At 49.3% G+C, this 27,982-nt stretch overlaps 1 protein-coding gene across 1 annotated transcript in view; it reads right to left on the bottom strand.

Annotated features, from left to right (window-relative positions):
- Positions 1-9,388: 9,388 nt before the first annotated feature.
- Positions 9,389-27,982, bottom strand: part of LOC134509198 (microtubule-associated tumor suppressor candidate 2-like) — a 30,965-nt gene continuing 12,371 nt past the window's right edge. The window contains exons 4-9 of the mRNA XM_063321677.1: positions 21,196-21,301; positions 19,299-19,372; positions 17,640-17,738; positions 15,738-15,857; positions 13,025-13,122; positions 9,389-9,758 (exon numbers count right to left, since the gene is read on the bottom strand). Coding sequence (XP_063177747.1) covers positions 9,542-9,758; positions 13,025-13,122; positions 15,738-15,857; positions 17,640-17,738; positions 19,299-19,372; positions 21,196-21,301 — 714 coding nt within the window. The 3' untranslated portion in view covers positions 9,389-9,541. The remainder of the gene's footprint in view (positions 9,759-13,024; positions 13,123-15,737; positions 15,858-17,639; positions 17,739-19,298; positions 19,373-21,195; positions 21,302-27,982) is intronic.

Below are 27,982 nucleotides of genomic sequence, written 5' to 3'. Positions count from 1 at the left end.
CCAGAGAAGGGGACTCCACACCCTCCCTGGGCAGCCTGTTCCAGTGCTCTGTCACCCTCACCGTAAAGAAGTTTTTCCGTGTATTTGAACGGAACTTCCTATGTTCCAGCTTGTGCCCATTGCCCCTTGTCCTGTCACTGGGAACCATTGAAAAGAGCCTGGCTCCGTCCTCCTTAAACCCACCCTTTAGATACTTGTAAACATTAATCAGGTCCCCCCTCAACCTTCTCTTCTCCAGGCTCAAGAGTCCCAGCTCTTTCAGCCTTTCCTCATAAGGGAGGTGCTCCAGTCCCATAATCATCTTGGTTGCCCTACGCTGGACTTGCTCCAGTAGTTCCCTGTCCCTCTTGAACTGGGGAGCCCAAAACTGGACACAGTACTCCAGTTGTGGCCTCACCAGGGCAGAGTAGAGGGGGAGAATGACCTCCCTCGACCTACTGGCCACAGTCTTCCCTATGCAGCCCAGGATGCCATTGGCCTTCTTGGCGACAAGGGCACACTGCTGGCTCATGGATAATTTGCTGTCTACCAGGACCCCCAGGTCCTTCTCCTCAGAGCTGCTTCCCAGCATGTCCGCCCCTAACCTATACTGGTGTTTGGCATTCTTCCTCCCCAGGTGCAGGACCCTACACTTGCTTTTGTTGAACCTCATTTGGTTCTTCTCTGCCCAGCTCTCCAGCCTGTCCAGGTCACGCTAGATGGCAGCACGGCCCTCTGGAGTGTCGGCCACCCCTCCCAGCTTGGTATCATCAGCAAACTTGCTGAGGATACACTCTGTCCCCTCATCTAGGTCATTAATGAATATATTGAACAAAATTGGTCCAAGTATTGACCCCTGAGGGACACCACTCGTTACAGGCCTCCAACTGGACTCTCTGCCGCTGATCACAACCCTCTGAGTTCTGTCACTCAGCCAGCTCTCGATCCACCTCACTGTCACCTCGTCTAGCCCATACTTCCTCAGCTTCCTAATGAGGATGTTATGGGAGACAGTGTCAAAAGCCTTGCTAAGGTCAAGGTAGATGACATCTACGGCTCTCCCCTCATCCAGCCAACCAGTTATAACATCATAGAAAGCTATCAGATTGGTCAGGCATGATTTGCCCTTGGTAAATCCATGCTGACCACTTCCAATAACTTCCTGTTCCTCTATGTGTTTGGAGACGACATCCAGAACGAGTCGCTCCATTACCTTCCCAGGGACAGAGGTGAGACTAACCGGCCTGTAGTTCCCTGGGTCCTCCTTCTTGCCTTTTTTGAAGATTGGAGTGATGTCAGCCTTCCTCCAGTCCTCAGGCACCTCTCCTGTTCCCCATGACCTTGCAAAGACAATGGAGAGTGGTCTAGCAATAACATCTGCCAGCTCTCTCAGCACTCGCGGGTGCATCCCGTCAGGGCCCATGGATTTATGAATGTCCAGCTTGGCCAAGTAGTCTCTGACCCGGTCCTCCTCAACTAAGGGAAAGTCTTCCTCTCTCCAGACCTTCCCCCTTGCCTCCAGGGTATGGGATGCGTGAGGAACGGCTTTATCAGTGAAGACCGAAGAAAAGAAGGCATTCAGTAACTCTGCCTTCTCTGTGTCTTCCACCACTAGGGCACCCATCTCATTCATCAGTGGACCTATATTTTCCCTAGTCTTCCTTTTTCTGTTGATATACTGGAAAAATCTCTTCTTGTTGTCTTTAACTGCAGTGGCCAAGCTGAGTTCTGATTGAGCTTTGGCCCTTCTAATCTTCCCCCTGCATAGCTTTGTTATATCTTGATAATCCTCATAAGTTGCTAAGCCCCTTTTCCAGAGAATGTAAGCCTTCCTTTTTTTCCTGAGGTCCAGCCAAAGCTCTCTATTTAGCCAGGCTGGCCTTCTTCCCCGTCGGCTCGTCTTTCGGGACATGGGGATGGCCTTCTCCTGTGCTTCTAAGAGCACCTGCTTGAAGTATGACCAGCCTTCCTGGGCACCTTTGCTCTTCAAAACTGCCTCCCAAGGGACACTCTCAACCATGCTCCTAAACAGGCTAAAGTCTGCCCTTCGGAAATCCAAGGTGGCAGTTTTGCTGGCTCCCCGCCTCCCTTCACCAAGAATTGAAAACTCTATCATTTCATGGTCACTCTGCCCAAGACGACCTCCAACCTTTACATCCCCCACAAGACCTTCTCTGTTAACAAACAGTAGGTCCAGTAGGGCACTTCCCCTAGTAGGTTCCTTCACCAGCTGTGTTAGGAAGTTGTCTTCCACACACTCCAGGAACCTCCGGGACTGTTCCCTCTCTGCTGTGTAGTATTCCCAGCGGACATCCGGGAAGTTGAAATCCCCCACAAGAACAAGGGCAGATGATCGCGAGACCTCTGCCAGCCGCTTATAGAATACTTCATCGGTTTCTACATCCTGATTAGGGGGTCTATAACAAACTCCCATCATGATATCTGCCTTGTTGGCCTTCCCCTTGATTTTTATCCATACACACTCAACACTGTCATTCACACTGTTGAGTTCTAGACATTCAAAACCGCCCCAACATAGAGGGCCACCCCACCACCTCTCTTCCCTTGCCTATCTCTTCTGAAAAGCTGGTAGCCATCAATTACAGCACTCCACTTGTGTGTGTCTTCCCACCACGTTTCCGTGATGGCAACCACATCATAGTTTCCCTGCTGCACGATGGCCTCCAGCTCGTCCTGCTTATTCCCCATGCTGCGTGCATTAGTGTAGATGCACTTCAGTTGGGTTAATTGTCCTGCCACTTTCTTGGGGGGACAGGCCCTGATTTGCACATGATCATTCTCGGACACTACTGTAGTTACCAAATTATCACTACTCCTTGTGTCTATGCTGCCACACAATTCACTATCCCCCACCATCGCTGAGACAGGCTGCAAGACCTTGCTATCACTTTTACCCATGAGCACTGCTATGTTGCTCCCAGGCACCACTTTTGTGATCCTGCTTTCGTCACCATCCCCCATCAATCCTAGTTTAAAGCCTTATGGATAAGCCCTGCTAATTCTTGTCCCAGTCTCTTTCTTCCCCTTCGGGTTAGGCTTCCCCCGCCTGATGCCAGCATGCCTGGTTTCCTGTAGATCAGCCCATGTTCAAAAAGCCAAAGTCCTGCCGGACGCATCAGTCGCGGAGCCAGGAGTTAATTTGCTGGCTCCTCCTATTTATCCCCTCGTCTACCCCTGCAAATGGTGGGATAGAGGAGAACACTATTTGTGCTCCCGATCCCTTAACCAGCCGTCCCAGGGCCCTAAAGTCATTCTTCATTGCCCTCAGACTTCTGGTACCTACTTCGTCACAGCCTACCTGAAATATCAGTAGCGGATAGTAATCTGATGACTGGACCAGGGAAGGGAGTTTCCTCCGTATGTCCTTAATTCTGGCCCCAGGGAGGCAGCTGACTTCCCTGTGGGATGGGTCCAGTCTACAGATAGGACCCTCTGTTCCTCTCAGAAGGGAGTCACCTACTACAATAACCCTTCTTTCTTTCTTTGTTGAGGGCGTCCTGAGGCGTGGGGGTGAGTGACGAGCACTGGGCATTTCACTGGATGGATCAGCTTCTCCATCCTCAATCGCCTGGTCCTCAATTTCCAGAGCCTCATACCTATTACGTAAGGGCAGTTGGGATGGTGAGGGGGGCCGTGAGAGGTTTCGCTTACCTCTCCGAGGAGGGATCTGACTCCACTCCCCCTTATCCCTTGAGTCCTCTCCTTCTGCCTGGTGACAGGAGGGAAGTGGGTCATCCACTTCTGATAGAGCCTCTTCCTGCTGCCTTTGCCTCAGGGTATGGCTCCACCAATCTATTTTGTTTTCACAGTTCCTAATACTTCTTAACCTTTCTACCTCTTCCTTCAGTTCAACCACCTTCCTGAGCAGATCATTTACTTGATCGCACCGTATGCACACAGTGTCTCTGGAACCCTGTGGGAGCAGTGCCAGACTCAGGCATTCATTACAGCCCGCGACCTGCACAGCCACATGCTTGCAGAGGAGCTCAGTCTGAGTTCCCACGTTCTTCCTCGCAGAAGCTTTTGACTGTTTTACAGCCATGTTCTTTTCTCGTGCCGGGAGATGGAGGATCTCTGCTGTTCGCTTCCCTCGCGCCCTGAGCCGGTGCCCTTGCACGCCGATGTTCCTCTGCTTGTGGTTGCCCAGCTTCTGCTTACCTTAGACTCAAGGCTTCCAGTGACCCACCGTACGAAATGCTGCTCCTTGTTCGTTCGCTCGCTCGCACTGCGGTGCCGCCCTGGGTGACCCACGTAGGCTACCCGCGTGCTGGGTGCGCAGCGGCCGGCCGCTGCGCTCCGGGACCACCCGTTTAGAGCTGCCGCGTGTGATGCTGACTCTGCCCCTGCCGCGTCAGCAGCCCGCCCCCGAGCTGCCGGTTTCGGCACGAGCTAGCCGCCTTTCCTGGCTACAAGAGCCCTCGAAAGAGCCCTCAAAAGAGCCCTTTGCCGGCCTTATCCGCCGCGATCCCCTTCCCCAGTGAGGCCTTACCTGCACTGAAGCTGGTCTCCACGGCGACTGACCGTTGGCGTGTTTACAGCTCCTTTAGAGCTGCCGCTTTCCTTCTCCTCCCAGTCGTGGTCCTTCACGGCTTCGTCTGTGCTAAGCGAGCCAGGGGCCTGGTAGGAAATCTTTCACAAGGACGTTATCGGGCCCATTCCTGAGGTGGGACGTGCCCTGGCCCCTTCTCAATCCTTGTGGCAAAGCCTGAGGAACGGGGTGTCCTCAGTGGGAGGGCAGGGCCAGGGGAAGGGGTGTTGAAATGTGGGTGACCGGCACATTGCTGAGCGTGCGTCTTTGCTGCTGTGCCTGAACCACTGGCAGAAAATGTTCCCCTTACCACGTGCTGAAGCACGACACCTTAATAAAAGCATCGCAGACCACGATCCCAGGTCTCCCAGGAGCCCCAGTTGCGTTGGAAGCACCCTTAGAAAATGAATTCATGGGATTTTTGATCTAATTTATAGCACGTAAAGCAGAGTCAGGTAACCCAATCACCCAGCCCCGCTGCCAGGAGGCTCAGTGGCTGTCTGGCTTTGGCCTCTACTGTCACAGGGTAACTCTCTAATGGGGTTTTGCTTTGTTTTCCATTTACTCCAGCTCCTGTGTGCACAGACATACAGAAAACACGGCAGGACACGCTGGTTCCTATGCGTCGGCCCCCATGTGCGCTGGCGCATGTATTTATTATCAGGAATATATTACACTTATCTGTACATCATAACCAAAATAATACAAACTCTTCCTGTAATCATTAGCCACATAGTAAACGGGACCACAGAACTCCTGCTGCATGGGAAACTGTACAGAGGCTCCTCAGCGTGTCCATGGGACACAACCACCATCAGTGCAGAGACGTAAAATACCTGATTTTTGCACTTGATAGTTTTTCCTTTCCTCCCCACAGCCCGCCCCCACCGCAAGACTTTGCCGCTGGCCGAGATAACCCCTCGGAGCCGGCAGCCGCGGGAGGTGTTGTCCCAATGGGGCCAAACAGCGCTTTCCTGCAGAAAAACAGAGATTTCCTGCAGCTTTTCCAGCTCTCCGTGTCCCCCGCTCGCCGCTGGGTCTCCTGCTGTCCCACTGCTGTCACCTGCTCCCGGTGCCAGTCTCTGGGCCTCCTTCAGAGCAACTATAAGCTGGTTTTATTGCCGCTGCGTTGAATAAAGATGAACCAAATCAAACGTTCTCCTTTTCAAAACCCAGCTCGGCGCTGGCTATGTTCCCTCTGCTACCAAAGGCCGCCCTACCCTGCAAAACAGGAAAGCCACCGCAGTGGCCACGGTGTTTGGGAAGTGTCCAGCCCCCCAGAAGCAAAAGCTTCCCCTTGCTCATCTTTGAGCAGGGATGGCTGGGGAGCAAGGACTAGAGAAGTGGCTCCCACACCGCTGGGAATGCCGAGCTCACCGTGCAGGGTCACAGCTCCCTGGCGAGAGCCGGAGTCACCGGCTTGGCCGCATGCTCGGGGGGTCTTCATTCCCCTTCACACCTACTCTGGCATGCAGAGGCAAGGAGGGACAGGAGAGAGGAAGAGCAGGAAAAAAAGGAATGACCTTTTTGGGGGGAAAAAAGTCCACGTTTCTGGGCTTGCACCAGAAGGAACCACTCTTGGCGCCCACTGCAGCGATGGGTTTCTGGGTCCCCACTGGTCAGGCAAAACTTCCTGCAGCTTTGCTAGCCATCGGGTAGGCCCCAGAGGCCGTGCCAAGGAAGAACCCAGTGAGAGGCAGGATTGGGAGGCAAAAATCAGATGGGAAAGGGATTGGCAACGATACCAAACGATGGTGGAGCTGGGATTGGTCCCAGCTTTCCCACCATAAAAGCCCCACTCCCAGTTCACTGCTGGAAGCATCTCTTGCATATGAATTTAAACTAACAAAGTGATAAGGAAAGCACCAGAAATTAGAGGGAAAGAATGAATAAATTAAAAAAGGACGGGCTCAGAGAGCCCATCAATATGCTCTAGTGTGTTTAGCATGGAAAAGCTCATATTAGCATCACGGTAACAACTCTGGTTGTATCGTCTCACCCATTTTTCAGAAGGGTAAAAAGGAGGCCCCTAGAAACTACCAACAAGTCCGCCTGACTAATCTGGTGGTCCTCTGTGATGGAGTGACTATGTTGGTGGATAAGGGAAGAGCAACTGATACCATCTACGTGGACTTCTGCAAGGTCTTTGATACAGTCCCACACAACATCCTCGTCGCTAAACTGGACAGATATGGGTTTGATGGATGGGCGTTGGATATGGAATTGGCTGGATGGCTGCATCCAGAGACTTGCAGTCAAGTGCTCTATGTCCAAATGGAGATTGGTAACAAGTGGTGTCCCTCAGGGGTCTGTGCTGGGACAAGTACTGTTTAATACCTCTACTAATGACATAGGCAGTGGGATCGAGTGCACCCTCAGCGAATTTGCAGATGACACCAAGCCAAGTGGTGCAGTTGATACGCTAGAGGGAAGGGATGCCATCCAGAGGCACCTGGACAAGCCTGAGAAGTGCGCCCACGTGAACATCATGAGGTTTAACAAAGCCGAGTGCAGAGTCCTGCATCTGGGTTGGGTAAATCCCCGGTATCGATACAGGCTGGGGGACGAAGGGAGTGAGAGCAGGTCTGCTAAGAAGGACTTGGGGACACTGGTGGATGAATAATCAGATATGAGCCAGAAATGTGCGCTCGCAGCCCAGAAGGTCAACTGTGTTCTGGGCTGCATCAAAAGAAGCGTGGCCAGCAGGTCGAGGGAGGTGATTCTGCCCCTCTACTCGGATGTGGTGAGACCCCACCTGGAGTACTGTGTCCAGATCTGGGGCCCCCAGCACGGGAAAGACATGGACCTGTTGGAATAAGTACAGAGGAGGGTCACAGAAATGATCCGAGGGCTGGAGCACCTCTCCAATGAGGACAGACTGAGAGAGCTGGGGTTGTTCAGCCTGGAGAAGAGAAGGCTGCGGGGAGACCTTCTAGCAGCCTTCCAGTACCTAAAGGGGCCTTTTAAGAAAGATGGAGAGAGACCTTTCACCAGGGCCTGTAGTGACAGGACAAGGAGTAACGGCTTTAAACTAAAAGATGGTAGACTTAAATTGGACATAAGGAAGAAATTCTTTATTGTGAGGGCAGTGAGACACTGGAACAGGTTGCCCAGAGAAGTTGTGGATGCCCCATCCCTGGAAGTGTTCAAGGCCAGGCTGGATGGGGCTTTGAGAAACATGATCTATTGAAAGATGTCCCTGCCCATGGCAGGGGGGTTGGACTAGATGATCTTTAAGGTCCCTTCCAACCCAAACCATTCTATGATCCTGTGATCTCATTGTTTCAGAATTGTTTGGGCAGACTGCAACATGACAATGCAGTAGGTATTGCAGCTATCTGTGCATTTAGCAAGTATGAAAGTGATTAAGGTTGTACTTGGCAAGGAGGGGCTTTGTGTGCCTGTGTGTGTTGGGTGCCTGTCCTACTTTCAGGTTCTACTCGCTGGACACACTAAAATCTCGTAATGCACTTCAACAGTAGTAGTTGGTGTGGCAGGATCTATTCTAACAAGATGCTCAGTTTATCACAGTATCACGCAAAAGCTGCTACAAAAATACATTTCTCTAAAAAGGAGAAAAAAATCAATTTTTTTTTTTTTTTTTTTCTAGTGCTGTGGAACAGGCCACAGGCGCTTTGATGGTGATTGAAGCTGTATCTAAGCTGCGGTCTGTGAATCCTGAGTACTTCCCAGGAAAGCTGAAGCACAGCTCCCATCCGAGCAGAGCCGGGTAGGAGCGCCGCCCTCCCCGCTGTGCTCCTGCACCCCGGGGATTCTCTGCACGTACCGTCTCTCGCTTACTTTGACCCCGGTGCTCAGAGCAGGAATGCACGCAGGCTCTTTGCCCCAAGCTGGGTAGAAAAGCATCCCACAGATCTCCCTTTTTTCAAAAAAAATTACGCTCAGGCATATTTTTTTTCTTGCTAGCAGTGCCCACGAGGGACCTGCAGCCCGTCCCACCCCATCCACTCCTCATCCTCGCCACCCCCTCGGGTGGGGGTCACGCCAAGCCTGGGTGAACCCCAAGCAGGGAAAGTTAAAGGTAGTTTAGCCGCTTTTTTCCATGAACCTTAAAAGTGCTCTGGAACTTTGCGTAAGCTTTAGCAATGTGAAGTAATATATATATGGGGAAGGAAAGAAATTCTGACCTCAGTTGCGCCCATGTAGTCCACTGGTGTTGCACCACTGTTTGGTGTTACAGATGGGAGGAACCTGGAGCCCTATCAGGTGCCCGGTATCTCATCCTCATACTGGCAACCTCTTGGCAAGCAAAGATCGAGGTTGAATAACTTACCTTCTCCTTCTTGCTTACGGGACTTTAAACAAATCAAAATGGACCAGAACCTACAAGCAGAGATTTTAATTGTACCCAAACCAGGACAAGGTAAAACAAGGTAAGACCTAACTAGGATTTAAATTCACTAAAATTGAAACACGTTAACCAGTAACCTCTATCAAATTCGCTAAAAACCCTCAGGTTTCTCATCTCTAGCCTAGTAGTATCCAATAATATAAAAAAAGCAATTCAGAACATCTTCAACTACATATATATGTGTGTGTGTCTATATATAGGTATAAAGGTACAAGACGTACATGTATATAAACACAGACACATATACAGAAATATTAACAGCTTGAACTGTATTTGTAACTAACCTGAAATACTGCAGCAAAAGTTCATTCTGATGAACCATTAACATAGTAGTTTCCAACTTTTGGCTCTAACCACAGTTAAAATGTTAGTACACCAAGCTAAACATTTTGCTATCCTAACCTTCTGCTGTCCTAGCTTTTTGCTATCTTTTTTGCTACCCTAATCAACACGTCAGAACCAAGAGCTCCTATGTGGGGACGATAAGAGTACCCTGCCTAGTGCAAAGCTATGCAGCTACCGAGCATGCCTGCAGCCACGAACCCTGGGCGCCTGTTGATGGTAATACTTCGCTGGATGGTAACATGTAGCAGATTGGAAATGCAGAAAAGGCAGGGGACCTTTGGGGGTCAGGCGCCGAATCATCGCCGCAAGGTTCTGACTTTTGCTGGAGAGGAGTGCCCTGATGAGCAGCGATAAAAAGAAGTGGACGATGGCGGTGGGAGTTTCACGGGGCTCACGGCTTCTCTCTCCTGCAGCTTCCAGAGAAGCTCTTCATTAGTCCTGCTCAGCTTCTTCTTCTCCTCCGCTTCTTTCTCAAGGTATTCTTGAAGATTAGCGTTCTCCTCTGACAGTTGCCTGGAGAGGTAAGCAGGACAACATGTAAGGTGGTGGAATTAATGCAGCCAGTTCTGCACAAGAGGCAGGGCCAGGCAGGACCCCCAGCACCTCCCTCCATCCCATCCCATCCCATCCCATCCCATCCCATCCCATCCCATCCCATCCCATCCCATCCCATCCCGTCCCGTCGTGTCACGTCTCATTCCGTCCCTAGAATCACAGAATCGTAGAATAGTTTGGGCTGAAACGGACCTTTAAAGGTCATCTAGCCCAACTCCCCTGCAACGAGCAGGGACATCTTCAACTAGATCAGGTTGCTCACAACCTGACCTTGAATGTGTCGAGGGATGGGGCATCTACAACCTCTCCAGGCAACCTGTGCCAGTGTTTCACCACCCTCATTGTAAAAACTTTCTTCCGTATATGTAATCTGACTCTACCCTTTTTTAGTTTAAAACCATTACCCCTTGTCCTATCACAACAGGCCCTTGCTAAAAAGCTTGTCCCCATCTTTCTTATAAGCCCCCTTTAAGTACTGAAAGGCTGCAGTAAGGTCTCACCTAACCAGGTGACTGGTTTTAAAAAAGACAGGGCAGTGCAGGCAGGCTGCGGGACCTGACAGACAAGTGTTTTGGGCATGTGCTGGCAACACCACCATCCTGGAGGATGCATGCAGGAACACCTAGCTTCTGCAGCCCCATTACGCTTGGGCAGGAGCAGGTAAGCAGGGAGACGTTTGAGCAGAAAAGTAGCCAGATGCCTGTGAACACACCTTACAGCATGTGGACATGTCCTCCAGAGAGACCTGCTTTGGCACGTGGATGGAGAAAGGAGCTTATCGCACTTATTTTAGCCTCGTGCACATTGCGCTGGTAATTTACACTGTGTCACCTAAGGTGACGTGACCGGACACAGGCAGAGCCACCTTCATGCCACATGGAGACAGTGGCAGCTCGCACAGCCCAGCAGTGCCGGCATCCTTTAGCAGAGACTCTGCCTTCAGCCCAGCCAACCTGCATCTGCCTCTGCTGCGCCAGGGGCAGGGAGATGGGCAGATGCAGCGTTGCTGCTTCTAAAAGGCAGAGATGCCCGTTCAGCCCCTCTTCATCATTCAGACAGAAGAAGGAAGAGAGGCAATGTAAAAGCAAATGTGTTCTCACTATTGAGTTTGTATCTTGAGATATATGCTCCAATTTTAGACCTAACCTATCCCCAGCACTGCAGACTTAGGATCAGACGCCTTCCTCTGCCAGCCTCCCTGCAGTTTGAGGAGCTGTAACAAATCACAGCCATAAAGCCACAGAGGTCTGCAGGGGCACACTGACATGGTAGGGATGCAGGGGAAAGCACTTGAGTCGTGCCCTCAACTCATGTTAAAGCCTCTCCCAAAAGGCTGAGAGGTCAGTAGGTGCCTAGGTTATGCCAACAGAGACCAGACACCCTCCTGGTCACCTTCATCTCTAGGGTGCTGGAAACAACCATTCCTCAAACATCCCCAGTCCAGAGAACCAAGAAAATGCTGGTTAATTTGGAGGGAGAATCTGAGATGTTGGGAAATCAGATGATTTATTCAAGCACTTGGGGAAGTCCCAGCAGAGATTCTGTGGAGTTCCTGTGCCCAAAGCTGGTGCATGATCTACCTGCAAGGCTCTTCTCCCTTCCTTTGAACCTGCCCTTGGCTTATGATTGGAAATAGCTCTGTAGTGCGCCCCTCGGCCCCCTGATGCCTCCAGGACCCCCATCCTGGCCGTGCTGCAAAGGCTGGCTTTGCTCTTGTCCTCATCCCTCCTGCTCCCCTCCCTCCTCTTGCTGCTGCTGGGCTGCCACGGCCGTGCAGGCTCCCAAACTGCAAATCAACAGAAATAGCTCTAATCCGCGCTGTTCCCCGGCAAGGGCAGCTCCCTGAGCTCGTTCACCCTGCACTTCCCAGGCAGTGCCAGCACAACAGAAACGAGCAGCTGGGGTGGCTACCGCTGCCAGGAAAACACATGTTTTAACAACTCCAGCTTCAAAGCCCTGTCTGATGCTGTCCCCAAACTGCTACTGCTGAAAATGACTGTCCTCTAAGTTGACTTTTCAGGCCGACCTCAAATTCAGAATTTCTCCTGGTAGATGTTCTTCGAAACCAGTACCTACACAGTTACAGGCACGAAGCAAAACGCTGCAGCCGGCTGCTGGCAGGGGGTGGAGGGTGCTATTCGCCCAGCCGAGGGCAGGGAGCTGCTGCGCAGGGAGACACCAAGCACCGAACCAGGCACCCTGGCTGCCGTCACAGGCCTGGAGAGAGACTGCCACTTCCAGACCACAATTCGTCCAGTCCAAAAGCGGGTGTCCCAAACTGGTCTGGTGAACCAGACCTTAAAAATTCCTGCTTTTCCTCCCCGGGCACAGAAAGGCTGTATGTAGATACCCTCCTCAGACAGTGACACGTGTGTTACAGCTATTTACAATCAGGCGTGATGAAACATAATCCTCAGCCCAACCTGAATGTTAGTACAAGCAATGCTGCCTTTTAAAAATATCTACACGCAAGAGACAATTTTTTTAAAAGGCTAAACCGTTAATAGAGGAGGCACCGGAAAGATAAAAACTAAATTGAAACCAGAGATGAGACACCAAAGCTTTAAAAAGTCAGCTAAAAATTAAATTGCATTTTAGGCCAATGGCATAATTTGGGGCAACAGTGACAGCTGGTGTGTTGGGACAAGTTCAGCTCCAGCGTCTCCCCCTGGTACCCTTTCTGCCTGGCTCCAGCTGCCGTCTCTTCCCTTACAGCAGACTATGAACTCTCTGGGACAGGGACTGTCCTACCCTTCTCTATTTCTACACTACCTAACACACGGAGCCGTGTCACCCTTATCAGGTTGTGACAAGGGTGCAAATAGACAGTGCAGATGAAAAAACCCACCTAAGGATAACCCTGCCTGAGTGACAGTGGCACCGTGATGATGTCTCTTCTGAAATTGCCCCATTTCCCACCTTTGTTACCCACTGACTGAGGGGTCTCAGGGCACTGACACTGAGATCAGAAGCCACCGGCAACTTTGCTCTCAGCAGCATGTCAAAATCATGGAAATACACAGACAGATATGTGGCATTCCTTAAGTTAGAGTAAGCAAACCCCGATATAAAAAGGATTGTTTAATAAAACAAGCAGATCAGGACACCAATAGACGTTCAGGAGGAAGTAAGTTTTTCCCCTTCTGAAATAAGTGTCAGCCGTGGGCAGTCAAGATCTGCAGTCTCCTTTCAGGCTCAGACAGATTGCAAATACCAGCACAAACCTTGTTATGACAGTGTTTTGCTCAATTCTGGCTCTGAGTTCTTCATTCTGCTGTTGCAGCATGGTGATTTTCTCTTCCAGTTTAAAATTTTTCTCAACCTGCAACAAAAGAAGGTTCGTTAAGTCTGAAGAAAGCCCAACACCTGATCCAAGAGGATTTGTTCTTTATCTTTATTTGTCCCTAGAGCAAATTCTAAAATTTGGGGATAGATGGATGTGGTCATCTTGAGATGCAGCTAAGACTTAGAGGTCTGACTCACACCACATCATACTGGTGAAGCAAGTGGGGTCATCAGCAGAGCATGGAGTGGAGGCAGAGCCGAACCAACCCTTACTTCTAACTGAGGAAAAGGAGGTTCTTAGTCTTGTCAGCACAAATGAAACGTCTTCCTTGATGATGCCCTGACAACTTCCATCCCTCAGGCGCCAGCGTTACCAGCTGTTGTTGTGGACAGGGAGCTGGTGGCACCTGGGAAGCATGGGGATGCCCAGCATGAAGAGGACACTGTAGTGGGAGTGGTCAGCCCACTTCATCATATCGATGAAGGAGGAATGCCAGGTGGTATGATGTGCCTCATCCAGCTCAACTAACCTCATTGGACATAAATGTCTGGTATCCAACCTCTAGGATTGTGATTCCATGGGTATGGGGAGGAAGGAGTTACCCACCAGGGCGGATTACGCCCAGAAGCAGCCTTAGATGGCTGCTGCATTCACATGAGGTGGGCTGCCCTTTGGAGACACTTCCCTCCACTGCTGGCAGTGTTGGCTTAAATGACAGGCTTAAACTAGTCATTTAACTTTAAGCTACAATTAAATGACATTAATCCCATCCCAAGCATAGGTAGCTTTTCCTCAGGACAGTTCAAGGACAAAGTTTGAGCATGTCAATAGCAGTGTATTAAAACATCAGTAAAATGTAGCACAGCCTCAGATGCCCTCTTTTCCCCAAGTTTGGAATATGACATAATTTATCACCTTAGTTCTTGGTTTTCCAGCAGTTTGAATTTTGCTGGATTCAACACTTTTGGAAGAAAACAAGATATCACAGGGTAACCTTATTTCTGTGTGAGCTCGGTTACTCAATTTCCCAACCTTTTATAAAGAACCAAAATATTGTGCACAGGAGTTTGCAATAACTCACACTTCATGGTGGAGACATCAGTTTTGTGCAGTGGTTCCCAGTCTATGCAGGTAACTGTAAAGGATACTCCCGATTCTTAGATATTCTGGCCTCTCCCAGTACATTTTGTTAGAGCAGCACAAGGATTCTGGCCCTGTTTTGAAATGCTCTGAGAGAGGCATCACTACCACGGCTAGCCTCTCTGCTTCCTCAGTAGTTCTAATAAGTAGTAGCTATGCCAGCATGAAGCATGGAAGAGATCTGTGCATCTCCTTCCCCCTCCACTGCAACCCTCACCCTATACCACTCCTCTCCTGCCACCTTCATTTCTAGCCTCCCTTAGGGAGGACAAGGAGCCAAGCCTGACCCTGTATTTGAAATGCCCTCCTGCTCCCTTGTGAGGCACCCCATCTTTCAGAGCATTTGGAGATGCCCTGAAGATGTTCTTGCACCTACAAAGGTAACTCTTTAAAGAGAAAGCAGTTGTGCCTTTGGACAACAGTAGGGCCAGTGTTTTACTGTGATAAAAGGCAGGAGCAGGCCTGTGTGCTCACATGGGGTTAATTAGCAAAAGCAGCAAAATGACCAGGAACTATGTAGGTTGTTGTTTGGGATTTTTTGTTTTTTCAGTATAACACTACAGCGCATGTTTTCAGATGCTGGCTTTGCTCCAGGAGCAGCGTGTTGGAAGGAGCACAGTTAACAAGCCTCAGTTGTAGAGGCACTTCTCTCTACTTCCACTTACTCAAGCATCTGTTCAGCAAAATCACCATCAGAGTTCTCCAATTTCCCCGTAAATGGAAACAAATCTTGCTGAATGCTGTGCTGAACCAGCTGTTCTGGCTCCCCAGCTGAGGTGGTGCCTCATCCTCTCACCACGCCACACGTTTACTGTCACTGTAGGATATGCCTTACAAAATCAATCCCCTTTCCAACAAAAAAATGTAATTGATGGTGAACCGGGGAGTTCTTCGTTAGGGACCCCGACAAGCAAAGGATGAGAAAACAGCACAGGCTGCAGAAAAGCATCGCTTTAGGGTTGGAGAGACCTTTCCCAGCATAGGGACTGCTTGCTGAATATCGCTAATTCATACTCGCGGCTGGGAGCTCCCTAAATGCCTGCACAAGCAGCAGCAAGACACACACATCTCAATCTTCCTCCACTTGTCCTTTCCAGCCCTGAACCTGACTCCTGTTGGGGCACACGGTGCAGGCTGGTGTACAAAATAAAGCCCTGGCCTTCCACAAAGTTCCCCTTCCTCCATTCTTCCTACACCACTTGCCTCACTGGCTAACGTAACAGGCTGAGCCGGTATGGCATGAAAAAGCAACATAGATCAACGGATGTGTAGGAGAAATCAAGGGATGGGATAAGATCCCAATTTCTGAGTGAAAACCTGACACATGGTACAGTAGAATCAGCTACGCAGGCTGACAGTGGAACAGCACAATACATAGCCATTTATGAACCTCTTTGTGTCTTTCCCCAACACCATGTGTTGTCTCACCCTTTTTAAGTTCATCTGCTGTAACCAAACTTTTACTTTATCATCTCTGTGACGTCTCCTCTGGAGGAAAAATGACAACTCACCTGCATTTCTAGCTCCATAATCATCTTCTCCTGTTGGTGAATCTGATGGTTCTTCATTTCCAGAACATGTTTGAAGCTCTTCAGATCTTCTTCTAAGTGCAGATACGGAGCTCGTACAATCTAGGACATATACCAGTGATTTGGATACATATCAGTCATAAATGCATCTTCCACCATAAGATAAAGTTTCCTCAATGCAGACAGTGGTTTGAGAGTCTCAGTGATGTGAAAAGCACCTGGACTTGGGCCTCCACAGCCCATCTGAACCCTGATATTCTCCTTGAGACCATCCCTTTGGCTGGATAGCTAGTGGTACCTTTCTTTTGACCAGCCTCATGGCTAGAAGAATGGGCTGCCAGGTTGTTCAGCAACCTCATTCCTACTCATAGCTTGGGAATTGCATGAGGTGTTTTATGATTGTGCAGGTATTTTGGCTTAGGAAAAGTACAAACCCGAAACTGAGGAAACTGGAAAAGGGGGCTGGAAGGGAAAACTACAGTGTTCTGCCTTGCCTGCATCACTGCATCACGGTGCCCGTTAACAAAGATCAGATCCAGTGGGAAAAAATTCCTCCTCTGCTTGAGAACTTCAGAGGTAGGGGACACCAGGGTTCGATTCATGGGCAAAAGATGTGCTCTGAATTACACTGATGAAATACTGTTGCTGACTTCAGCTGTTTGTATTTTTCCCAGTGAACTGCCTGGTGGTACTCAGCATTAACATCACTGTGACACAGCAGAATTTGTCCTTTCACATAAATCAGTTCAGTGGAGGTGGAAAGGGACAGATGCTCCCTGTGTCCCATGGCCAAACCTGTTCCAGACATTTGTGCTCCTTTCCTAAGGAGTGCTCTCACCTAAAAACTCACTGAGCCCTTTCCTCACCCCACTGTTTTTCTTCTGTCCCCCCTGTCCTGTTGATACAACTGCCGATGGGGTTGTGCTGTGAACACACGGAAATGCCCCAGGTTAAAAGAAACCTCTTTTTGGAGGGTCATTTCAGTGTTATTTATTTCATTTCAGATAAATAATTGCAGTGTGTGTTTACTTACACGCTGTAAATAAGCAGCATGGCCCCCATAGACAGCAGCTGAATAAATATTTCATATGACAGGGCTGTCCCCTGCAAGCCCAGAAACAAATGAGGGGATACAGAGGTGTCCTGGTTCCGGTGGGGATAGGGTTAATTTTCCCTGGTATTCCATGCCATGTGAGCCACGCCCACCCTGAGCTGCCGGGGGAGGGGGCAGGAAGTTGCTTCTTAAAAGCGGGCTGGGGCGTCCCGGGGCCGGCCGGTCGGCGAGCGGTGGGGAGCGGCGGTTCCGTAATCGCGTTTGTATATTCCCCTATCCGTGTTGTTATTGTTGTTGTTTGCCTGTTCCCTTTGCTGTTCTGTTAAACTGCCTTTGTCCCAACCAAAGAGTCTTGCCTTTTCTTAGGATCCTTCCTGTATTAGGAAGGCACGTGCGAGCGGCACGTGGTTCTTTGTTGCCATCTGAGGCTAAACCACGACAAGAGGATATCAAAGAAGTTAGTTCAGAAGGCACTCAACAACAAAAAAAAGAAACCTAAATGTGAAAAGACAAAAAGTAAAGAGAGGAAGAAGGGAAAGAAGAATAGACAACAGTAAGGATGTACTAGATGGAGTTAATGAAATGTGAAATGTGTTGGAAATAGAGCTACAAACGCTGGGTGAAAGAATAAATAAAAAGAAGTAAAATCAGAAAATTATGAACCTAGACTAAGATTTCTGACTCCTCGTCAAAGCTAACTGGGGTCTTGGTTGGGACCTGCCCCCCAGTCCCTGGGGTAAGGATCCCATTGCCATCCACTTAATCGCATGATGTGAGTCATACTTAGAAACATGTATCTTGATGACCGTACAGTTATAGTCGCCATCTACCTTCAGCTGTTCCTCGGTGTTTTTCTTCAGAGCCTCTTCAAATCGGTCTGCTTTGGCCTTCAGAGATTGGTTCTGGAAGGTGAGGGTGTCTACCTGGTCCTGGACGGGAGACACATCAACCGTGTTATCACCCCTCTTACATTCATACAAGTCAATCTGCACTGAGAAACCACCAGGGGAGTCGAACAAGGCTTAGAAACTTCTGCAAGGTGGTATGTTTTATGCAAGGCCACTTGAACATACAGTGATAACCCAGTGCCTCAGGAAATCCCAAAATCTCTGCAACGCCTGAGGCTGGCTGACGCTAACTGGAACTAGTTCATGAAGTTTCTTGGATGCTAAATCACGCCATCACCTTGGGCTGGATGAGAACGAGCATGTCCTTCCTTAAGTGAGCTGGCATTTACTATCAGAGGCATGAAAGAGATCATTTGTGCGGTCCCTAGAGCCTGAATGAGGCGGTAGCTACCCCGTCCCTGCTTCCTTCACCTTTCTGGGCTTCTAACATGGTAACACGCAACGATGAATTAGTGGTGTGGGCTTTAAAAGATCGTCATTTCATCTCAGAGCTATACACAGGAACAACACGTTATTTTAAGCAATCATATTTGTGTTACCTCTCTATATACAACATCTGTAAAAGCCACCGTTGCCGTGAAATTGGTAGTCTTATCTTTCATACATGTAATTTCTTGGCCATAACAGTACATCAGTGCTCATTGCAAAACTGCTGACACGCCTCAAACTGTCACAGCCGCCTGAGGAAGGCAGTGGCAGTTGCTGGGTGCAACGATATGTGCTCGTCAGGGGTTTTAAAAAGTGCAATTCATCTCTGCCTAGGAAATCAAACAGCGCTTGCATTATTTGCTGTGGCATTTTCATTTGTTCACACAAGATTTCCAAACTTAGCATGAATCCCAGGGGCATGTTTCTGCCCTCCACTCCTTGGGATTTCTTCATCTAGAGAGTGAGAACAGCATGGAGTTGTTAGAAGGACTGAAAAAGCCAAGATGATCTTGAGCTTGGTGTTAAATAGTGGGATGTGGGAGATATGATGGGCAGGGCTGATCCTGGCCAGCCACAGCCTGGCTGCACAGCAGGGCCAGCCCCGGGGCATCCCTCACCAGGGACCGCATTGCCTTCCGGTGGGAATGGCGATGTGTCTACACGCGGGACTGGCTCCTCTGTCTTCAGGCAGTGGGAAAGAGTTGAGAGCACAGGCACAGGGCCAGGCAGGGAGAGGCGAGCGTTTCTGAGCCCCGGGGGTGTCTGCCCGAGGGTAGCACGTAGAGAAGGTGATGCTCACAGGCACGGCAGGTGCTGGAGCTCTCCCCACCATGCAGGGAAGAGCTCATCTTTGCTCCTTATGCTGGGCCAGCCGCCAGCAGGGTCAAAAGGACATTTCGTTGCTTTATCCAGCTGCCTTTTCCTCCCTTTAGGTTTTCCCTCTCTCCTCTTTCAGATAGTATTTTGCTGAACCAGCCAAGGCAGGGGAGGAAAAAACCTGAGGGGGCACCTTTGCTGCCAGATCCCAGTTTGGCCGGGCAGAGGACAAGAGGTACTAGAGCTGGTAAGAAGCAGCCGGCAATGGGGCTGGGGCTGCCCCGTCAGCTGCTCCACAACATCATTCCAGGGGTGGGGAATAACAAAACTGCTAACCTGGAGTGACAGCCGCAGCTTTTCAAAATTCTCTTCTAATTGTGCCTTTTCCAGCTTGTGAGCAGTATTCAGTTCTGGGGGAAGACACACAGACACGACACTGCTAAGTGAAATCCAGCAAGCCAGGGTCCAAGAGCACAGACATCAGGAGCCAAGCGCAATTCGGGATGGAGTTTTAGGGCATGGAGGTTGAGTAGGAAACTGGTCGTAATCTACTCTGTGACCTTAGGTGAATTGTTTTGAGCATCAGGATTTCCTGCCCTTTCGGTGGCTGCGGGTACCTCTATTTCTACACGAACAGATTCTGACTTTTCAGAACTGCTCAGAATTCCCGGCTCTCAGGGGCTCTGATCTGAAAAGGGTCAGTCTGACATACCCGTTCAGAGTGAATGTCCCCAAATCAAAGAGTTTTACACTGAATATACTTAAAAGCTTGGGTTGGAATTTCTTTGGGGAGATAGAGGGGCCAGTAACTGGGATGCAAAAATACATGTGATAGTACTTCTCCAGGAGCTGTGGCGAATGACCCGTGAGGTTTATTGCATCAGTGAGACTGACAGACCCCGAAGAGAAAAAACTCCTCTATTTATATTACATGACTTAAGGTTTCCTTACTAGAACAACTCACACTGGACTTAATAATAACCAAAGCAGTATAAAGTTTAATCTCTAAACCAATGGCATCAAATTGTCATTCAGTACAGCAGTAGAACCTACCTTTTTGGTACTCGGACACTTTATTTTTTGTGTCTTTACCCCCAGATCTATGGGGTTTTTCCCTCGAACTATTGCTCGCTAGCCACAATAACAGCAATAATACTACTATTGCTCTAGTGCCCTGTACATGGCACCAGACGGCAGCTGCTGCAATGCCTTTTCCATGCGCAGGAGGGCATTTCGTAGCCACACCAGGAGCAGGGAGTACAAACTTTGGCCACCAGAGCCCTGATAAACCGCTGCCAAGATTTATCGTCAGAAAATACTAACGCAAATGGACAGATATGAACATCCTCAAGCAAGGAACAGCTCTTCTTTTGTTATTTTCGAAATTGTATATGTTAATTTAAAAATCGTACGCTAGATGATACCATCTCTGCCTACGGGAAAGGGGAATAGGCTGTTCTCAGCTCAAGTTGTGCTGTCGACTGTGTCTCTAATTGACACAGTGCAGAGCTAAGCAATGTGGCTTGGTCTGGGGAAAGCTGTGGGAAAACCTACCAGAGCTATTTAAATATTAGACCATGCTTATATTTAAAAGAAAAAAAAAAGAGGGCGATTGTACAGATATCTGCTAAATGTCAGCTAAAGCATGTACAAAGACATTTATTTAGATACTGAGCTGGTAGGGAGGAAGCAGCTCTCTCTGCAGCATCCGATCCTGTGGAAAAACCATAACATAAAATTAAGGTAACGGTGCTGAGGTGCAGATTTGCACCGGCATGTGGCTTTGGTCAGCTCAGCATGGCCAGACTTGTGCTACTGAAAATGATGAGTCTTGTTTTTAGAAGCAGTGCAGGCATTTAAGCACCTAAATTTGGAGATCTTCAATGAGCTCTAGCCTCCTGAACACCTCCTGAGGCTCTTGAGAAAAGTCTGGGTGTGAAGTGAGGTGGAACTTGGACTCTGTGTTCAGCAGCCCATGGAGAGAGCCTTATTGTTGTCGCAGAGACCCCTCCGATAGTCTCAGGTCCAAGTGAGATGCTGTACACACTGCATACAGCTCTCCCTCACCACTAGCACGAACCTGGTGGTCCACCCCACGTGAAAGCACTAGACCAACACGAACTTTCTCTATCATCTACTCTGGAGGAAGAAAATCCAGGTTTACACAATCTCACTACAGCGCTAATTTCCGCTCTGGAAGAGCTCTGTAGCCATTGGGTTGTCGCTGGCTTACCTCGAATCTTCCAGTCATTCTCATCCTGCAGTACTGTAATGGCAACTGCGTGGTTATTTTCCAGCTGTAACAGTGCAGCCTCGTGTGAAGCTGTGATATCTTCCACCTGTTCCAACGACAATGGATGGAGACATGGAGACACGATTAGGCATGCTGTGGCACACTGACAAGCCACTGCGAAAGAGCTCCAGTGAGCTGAAAACAGTAAAGGGATCTCCTGAGCGTGACACTGCCAGCACCTGAGCAGGTTTATTCATTACGAAACAGGCATGTTGACGCCTTGAGTGGTAGCGTGTAGTCACTGGTGGTAGCATTTTTGCTCTTTTAACTTAACGGTGATAAAAGAGGTACATAACAAAGCAAAAGGCCAAAAAGCCCTTAAGCAAAAACAGCCATTCATGAAATGTTCATAAATCTCAACGTTCCGTTAATCTAAATTATATTAATGACCCGACTCCCTCTGATGGTCAGATAAACATACACAGTTCTGAGCCACCCTGGTTTTTGTCTTCACGGCACTTTGCTGCAATGATGTTTATTGTAAGGTCTTGAATTAACTTCCATGGAAAGTGCCTATGAATTATTCATATCTGTAAAATACTTATTTCTAGAGAAACATTGACATTATTACTAGTGGGTATGCAAAATGAATTGCACTCTATCAACTGAGGTGCTCAATGCCTACTTTGCCTCAGTCTTTAGCTATTCCGTGGGCACCCAGCCTCATGAGCTAGGAGACAGGGAGGGGAAGCTGGACGAGGTCATCGCAATGAAAGAGGAAGTGATCAGTGACCTGCTACACCGCTTGGATGCGCACAAGTCTATGGGACCGGATGGGTTACATCCAAGAGTGCTGAAAGAGTTGGCAGACGTGCTCGCCAAGCCACTTTCCATGGTCTACCTGAAGTCATGGCTAACTGGGGAGGTCCCAACGGACTGGAGGGTAGCAAATGTAGCACCCATCTGCAAAAAAGGCAGAAAGGAGGATCCGGGAAACTATAGGCTTGTCAGTCTGACCTGGGTAGCAGGGAAGGTCATGGAGCAGATCATCTTGAGTGCCATTACAAGTCATATAATGGACAGGCAGGGGATCAGGCCTAGTCAGCATGGGTTTATGAAAGGCAGGTCCTGCCTGACGAACCGGATCTCCTTCTATGACAAGATGACCCAATTATTGGATGAGGGAAAGGCTGTGGACATTGTCTACCTAGACTTTTGAAAAGCATTTGACACTGTCCCCCATAGAATTCTCATGGAAAAACTGGCGGCTCACGGCCTGGATGAGCATACGATCTGCTGGATCAAGCACTGGCTGGATGGGCGGTCCCAAAGAGTGGTGGTCAATGGTGTTAAATCCAGCCGGCGGCCGGTCACAAGTGGTGTCCCTCAGGGCTCAGTGTTGGGACCATTTCTGTTTAACATCTTTATTGACGAGCTTGATAAGGACATAGAGTGTATCATCAGCAAGTTTGCAGATGACACGAAGCTAGGCGGGAGTGTTGATCTACATGAGGATAGGGAGGCTCTACAGAGAGACTTGGGTAGATTGGACCGATGGGCCAATGCTAACGGTATGAGCTTCAACAAGGCCAAGTGCCGGGTCCTGCACTTGGGCCACAACAACCCCATGCATCGCTACAGGCTTGGGGAAGTGTGGCTGGAGAGCTGCCTGGCAGAAAAGGACCTGGGGGTTCTAATTGACAAGGGGCTGAACATGAGCCAGCAGTGTGCCCAGGTGGCCAAGAGGGCCAATGCCATCCTGGCTTGTATTAGAACTAGTGTGACCAGCAGAAGGAGGGAGGTGATTGTCCCCCTGTACTCAGCACTGGTGTGGCCACACCTGGAGTATTGTGTCCAGTTCTGGGCACCTCAATATGAGAGAGATATCGAGGTGCTGCAGCGAGTGCAGAGGAGGTGTTAAGGGATATGGTGTAAGGGAGAACTTTGTAGAGTGGGGTTGATGGTTGGACTCGATGATCCCAAGGGTCTTTTCCAACCTAAATGATTCTATGATTCTACACTTTTACATGAAAAAGAGTATCTACGAAGTCGCCAATACCCAAATTCCTGTGTCCTCTTGAATCGTGTGTTTGGAGTCCACATCTAATAAACTGATGAATGATATGACAGAACCTTTGTGCAGACACATGAGTTTTCATGCGGGTGTGGAAGTAACCAAGGTGACGGTGAGGCTACAAAACCTTCTCCCGCTCTCATATTGAGGCCAGAAAGAGGTCCTGCTGCTGCAGGCTGCCCAGCAAACTGCACCCCACCACACGCAGCCATAAGGGGAGCAGGGGAGGCAGCTGGAAGAGGGCAGTGGGCAGCCTGTGCTCGGGTGCACCCGATGGGTTTGGGGCTCCTTCGGTACATTGCTTGTGACTAGACTTGGCTAAAGGCAAAGCCAGATCCCTAACAATGGTGTTTTGATATGCATCGTTAAAGAAGATACAGAGAAAAGCAGTGATCAAGGTTAAGTCAGTGGTCCAGAGCAGTTTCTGAATGCAAGGCATCGATTTGCTTTTCTGGGTTTTGTAATCACAGTGATCTTATTCTCTACATTTAACACGTTCTCTGTGATATCTGGGAATTCAGAGGATCAAACTATTTCACTTTTATAATGAAACAGCTGTTCATTGCAAAGTGACTTGACTTGAAACAGCTTTTTTCCTCACTCTTATGTTAAATAATGGTAGAAAGTTACTGCAGCTGAGCATGTCTTGACTGGAATAAGTGTTATTTCACTGTGTCTAACTGTCAAATGTATGTGTTAGATTATCCAACAGAAGCAAATTTTCCAACTGTATTGGAGAAAGCATGCTCTTAGAATGAAAGACAGGCATTTAAAGTTATCCAAACTCATTTTCACAATAATATGGGAGACAATTCAGTGGTGAAGAACTGTTTGCAAAACAACGGAGACTCAGCCTGCTGATATATTGCATGAAAGAGCAGGGGAAGGGGGGGCCCATGACTCAATGGGCTACTAACGGGATAGAGAATATCACTTGACTTTTCCCAGAGCACCATGTCCTTGTATACCGTGTCTGTGCGCTGAACCCTCATGAGCATCGCCATGTTCTTTACCTCTCCCTTGCTTAAGTCTTTATTCATACTCTAATTGCTTCTCAGCTGAGCAGCTCCCCATAGGAATGATTACGCTCAACTCCAACGCCTTCACAAGGTGAAGGGGTCTCCTTTCGTTGCCACCATCCTTGGCAGGTTATTTATCTACAAAGCCAAGTAATATGTTCCAAATGGTCTCCAGGGATTTTTCTGTCTTCTGTACGTTTCATATCCACATCCCACATGACTCTCTCTAATCTTCCAGCGTGACCTCCTGTCTGCAGTTTTTCATGGCAGATAGTCTACTTAGCACTGGGAATCAGATCTCTTGGATATTAATTCCAGCTTTGCCACTAACTTTCTCTATCGGCTTGATCAACTCAACCTGTGTCATGGCTATTTCTGGCTACAAAGAGAAGTTCAGGTGGGATTTTTAAGGCTTAATAAAGCAAAATCAAGTGGAGGCTCTAGTGGGACAAGTTCAATAAGTTGGTGGACAAAACAGCTTGAGCTGAGCAGCTCAAGCAAGAAACGCTGGCAAGCCAGGATCGCAGCCTTTACTTTGCAAGGAGATATGAGGACTATTGGGATGCATTGTCACACATGACTTGTTTGTGAGGAGTTTGGCTCTCACGCTCAGCTATGCCGAAAGAGCTGCCTTCACCTCCTCAGAGACAGATGAGCCTTCAAAACCTGACAACTGTGTATCCAAAGAAACAACAGCTACCTTAGAATCATAGAATCACCTAGGTTGGAAGGGACCTTTCAGATCTTGTGCAAAAGTAAAAGGTGACTACAGCAATACAGTGCGGAAGACTCAGTTGTGACTGGAAACCATGAAGTGGGATGACTAACGTTGCAAATTTTGCCGTTGTTATTGACGCCATGAACACAAGCTCCAAATTAGCCTGCACAGACGGACAGCTCAAGGACAAGGCTTTTCCCATGCCCAGCGTAAGAGCTCTTTAGCTCGTGGGTTAGGTGCCTGTCGTGGTTTAGCCTCAGATGGCAACAAAGAACCACGTGCCGCTCGCACGTGCCTTCCTAATAGAGGAAGGATCGTAAGAAAAGGCAAGACTCTTGGGTTGGGACAAAGGCAGTTTAACAGAACAGCAAAGGGAACAGGCAAACAACAACAACAACACGGATAGGGGAATATACAAACGCGATTACGGAACCGCTGCTCCCTGCTGCTCGCCGACCGGCCGGCCCCGGGACGCCCCAGCCCGCTTTTAAGCAGCAACTTCCTGTCCCCTCCCCCGGCAGCTCAGGGTGGGCGTGGCTCACATGGCATGGAATACCAGGGAAAATTAACCCTATCCCCACCGGAACCAGGACATTATCCACCCCTTATTCCATACCATCTATGCCATGCCCAGCAGGTTCCAATGAATTGCCACCACTTTCCCCTGATATATATATATATATATATACACACATATAATGCCCTTAGTTTATGGGTCATCCCTCCAAAGTGTCCGTTGAGTTCTTTTAATCCACGGCTTTGGGCTCCATCTGTTAGAACAGTCTCTCAGGGCAGGTGAGATGCTGGGTGGTGCTGGTCTGTTGCATGCTGTATTTTTCGGAGCTTGTGACTGGTGCACCTGGTGTGGCTCATGCACGCGGTCCGTGGGCTGAAGATGTAGATCTTGAGGAAACTGCTGGGCGCCAGCTGTTGAGATCAGTTCTTATCCCATCATCCCTGTGCCTTACTTGTAGTACAACTGATAGTAATTATAGCAATGAGGACATACAATGACAGTGTTACTTAGCAATTAACAGCACACAATCTGATTCATTGGCTATTCTCGCCCAAAATCAGATCCCCATAAGGTACACATCGGACTTCCCCATCCTGCCGCATCACCCACCAAGTGCACCCAGGTCCTTGGGCAAATGCAATCCCACGGATGGGTTTGCCTTTGCCTGAGGCAGGACTAACCCAGACTGTCTTCCCTAGCATATTCTTCATGTGCACTACGGGGACTTTATCCCCTTCTACAGTACGTGGAAGTTTTGATTGGGCAGGGCCAGCCCGATTGGTAGATCCCCTGGTGTTAACTAGCCAGGTAGCTTTTGCTAAATGTGTATCCCAGTGTTTGAAAGTCCCACCACCCATTGCTCTCAGTGTAGTTTTTAACAGTCCATTGTATCGTTCAATCTTCCCAGAGGCTGGTGCGTGATAGGGGATGTGATACACCCACTCGATACCATGCTCTGTGGCCCAGGTGTCTATGAGGCTGTTTCGGAAATGAGTCCCGTTGTCCGACTCAATTCTCTCTGGGGTACCATGTCGCCACAGGACTTGCTTTTCAAGGCCCAGGATAGTGTTCCGGGCAGTGGCATGGGGCACAGGGTATGTTTCCAGCCATCCAGTGGTTGCTTCCACCATTGTGAGCACATAGCGCTTGCCTTGACGGGTTTGTGGCAGTGTGATATAATCAATCTGCCAGGCCTCCCCAGATTTGTATTTCAGCCATCGCCCTCCATACCAAAGAGGCTTCAAACGCTTGGCTTGTTTGATCGCAGCGCATGTCTCACATTCATGGATGACCTGTGCAATAGCGTCCATGGTCAAGTCCACCCCTCGGTCACGAGCCCATCTATATGTCGCATCTCTCCCTTGATGGCCTGAGGAGTCATGGGCCCACCGAGCTATGAATAGTTCACCCTTACGTTGCCAGTCCAGATCCACCTGAGCCACTTCAATCCTGGCGGCCCGATCCACCTGCTGGTTGTCATACAACATCCTCACTGAAGGGGTACCTCTCCCTCATGCCTGACAGGAGTCGTTTCCAGAGGCTGAGGGCTTGGGTCTTTTTCCCAATCGCCTTGTCAATGCCGCCTTCCCTAGACAGGGATCCCAGCTGCCTGGCCTCCCTACCCTCTAATTCCAGGCTACTGGCCCCATTATCCCAGCACCGGAGCAGCCAGGTGACAATGTGCTCGCCTGAAAGTCGGCTGAAATCTTTTCGCATATCCCGCAGCTCACTCAAGGATAGGGATCGAGTAATTATCTCTGGTTCTGCCTCTTCCTCCTGCTCTCGTGATGGCCCTGGTTCATCATCATCTCTTACTAAGCGAACTGATTTCTTTGTGTACTTCTTCTTCTGTATGGGGGCAACTGATACCGGCACGGGTTGGTTTCCTGGTTCAGTGGCAGTGGCTACCACGGGGGTTGCAGTAGCCGCAGTGTCTGCCGCAGGGGTTGCAGTAGCCGCAGTGTCTGCCGCAGGGGTTGCAGTAGCCGCAGGGGTCGCCGCAGGGGTTGCAGTAGCCGCAGGGGCCGCCGCAGGGGCCACCGCAGGGCCCGCCGCAGGGGCCACCAGTCTGGTTTCCATCTCTTCCCCTTGAGGGTGCTGCATAATTCTGAGCAGTGCCTGGTAGATACTGGCCAGGGCCCAGCACAGCGCGGTGAGTTGTGCCTCTCTAGAATAGCCACAGCATTTTCCCTTCAAATATTCTACCACTTTATCAGGGTCCTGTAATTGTTCAGGGGTGAAGTCCCAGACCATTGGAGGTGAGTAGTTCTCTAGGTACCTGCCCATGCTCTCCCACATGCCGTGCCACCCCTGACTATCCAGCCTCGGAGCAGGTCTCCGGGTGGTAGTCTTAAATAGTCGTTTAACCCTAAACAAGACCTGGAACGTATTCAGGAGACATAACACTAGGAACACGCTGGTTTGAGTATCCCAAGGATATTCAAGATTCTCAAAAGCTG

Source organism: Chroicocephalus ridibundus, unplaced genomic scaffold (assembly GCF_963924245.1).
Source record: "Chroicocephalus ridibundus unplaced genomic scaffold, bChrRid1.1 SCAFFOLD_84, whole genome shotgun sequence".
Taxonomy (NCBI): Eukaryota; Metazoa; Chordata; class Aves; order Charadriiformes; family Laridae; genus Chroicocephalus; species Chroicocephalus ridibundus.
This window is presented reverse-complemented; position numbering and strand designations above follow the sequence as displayed.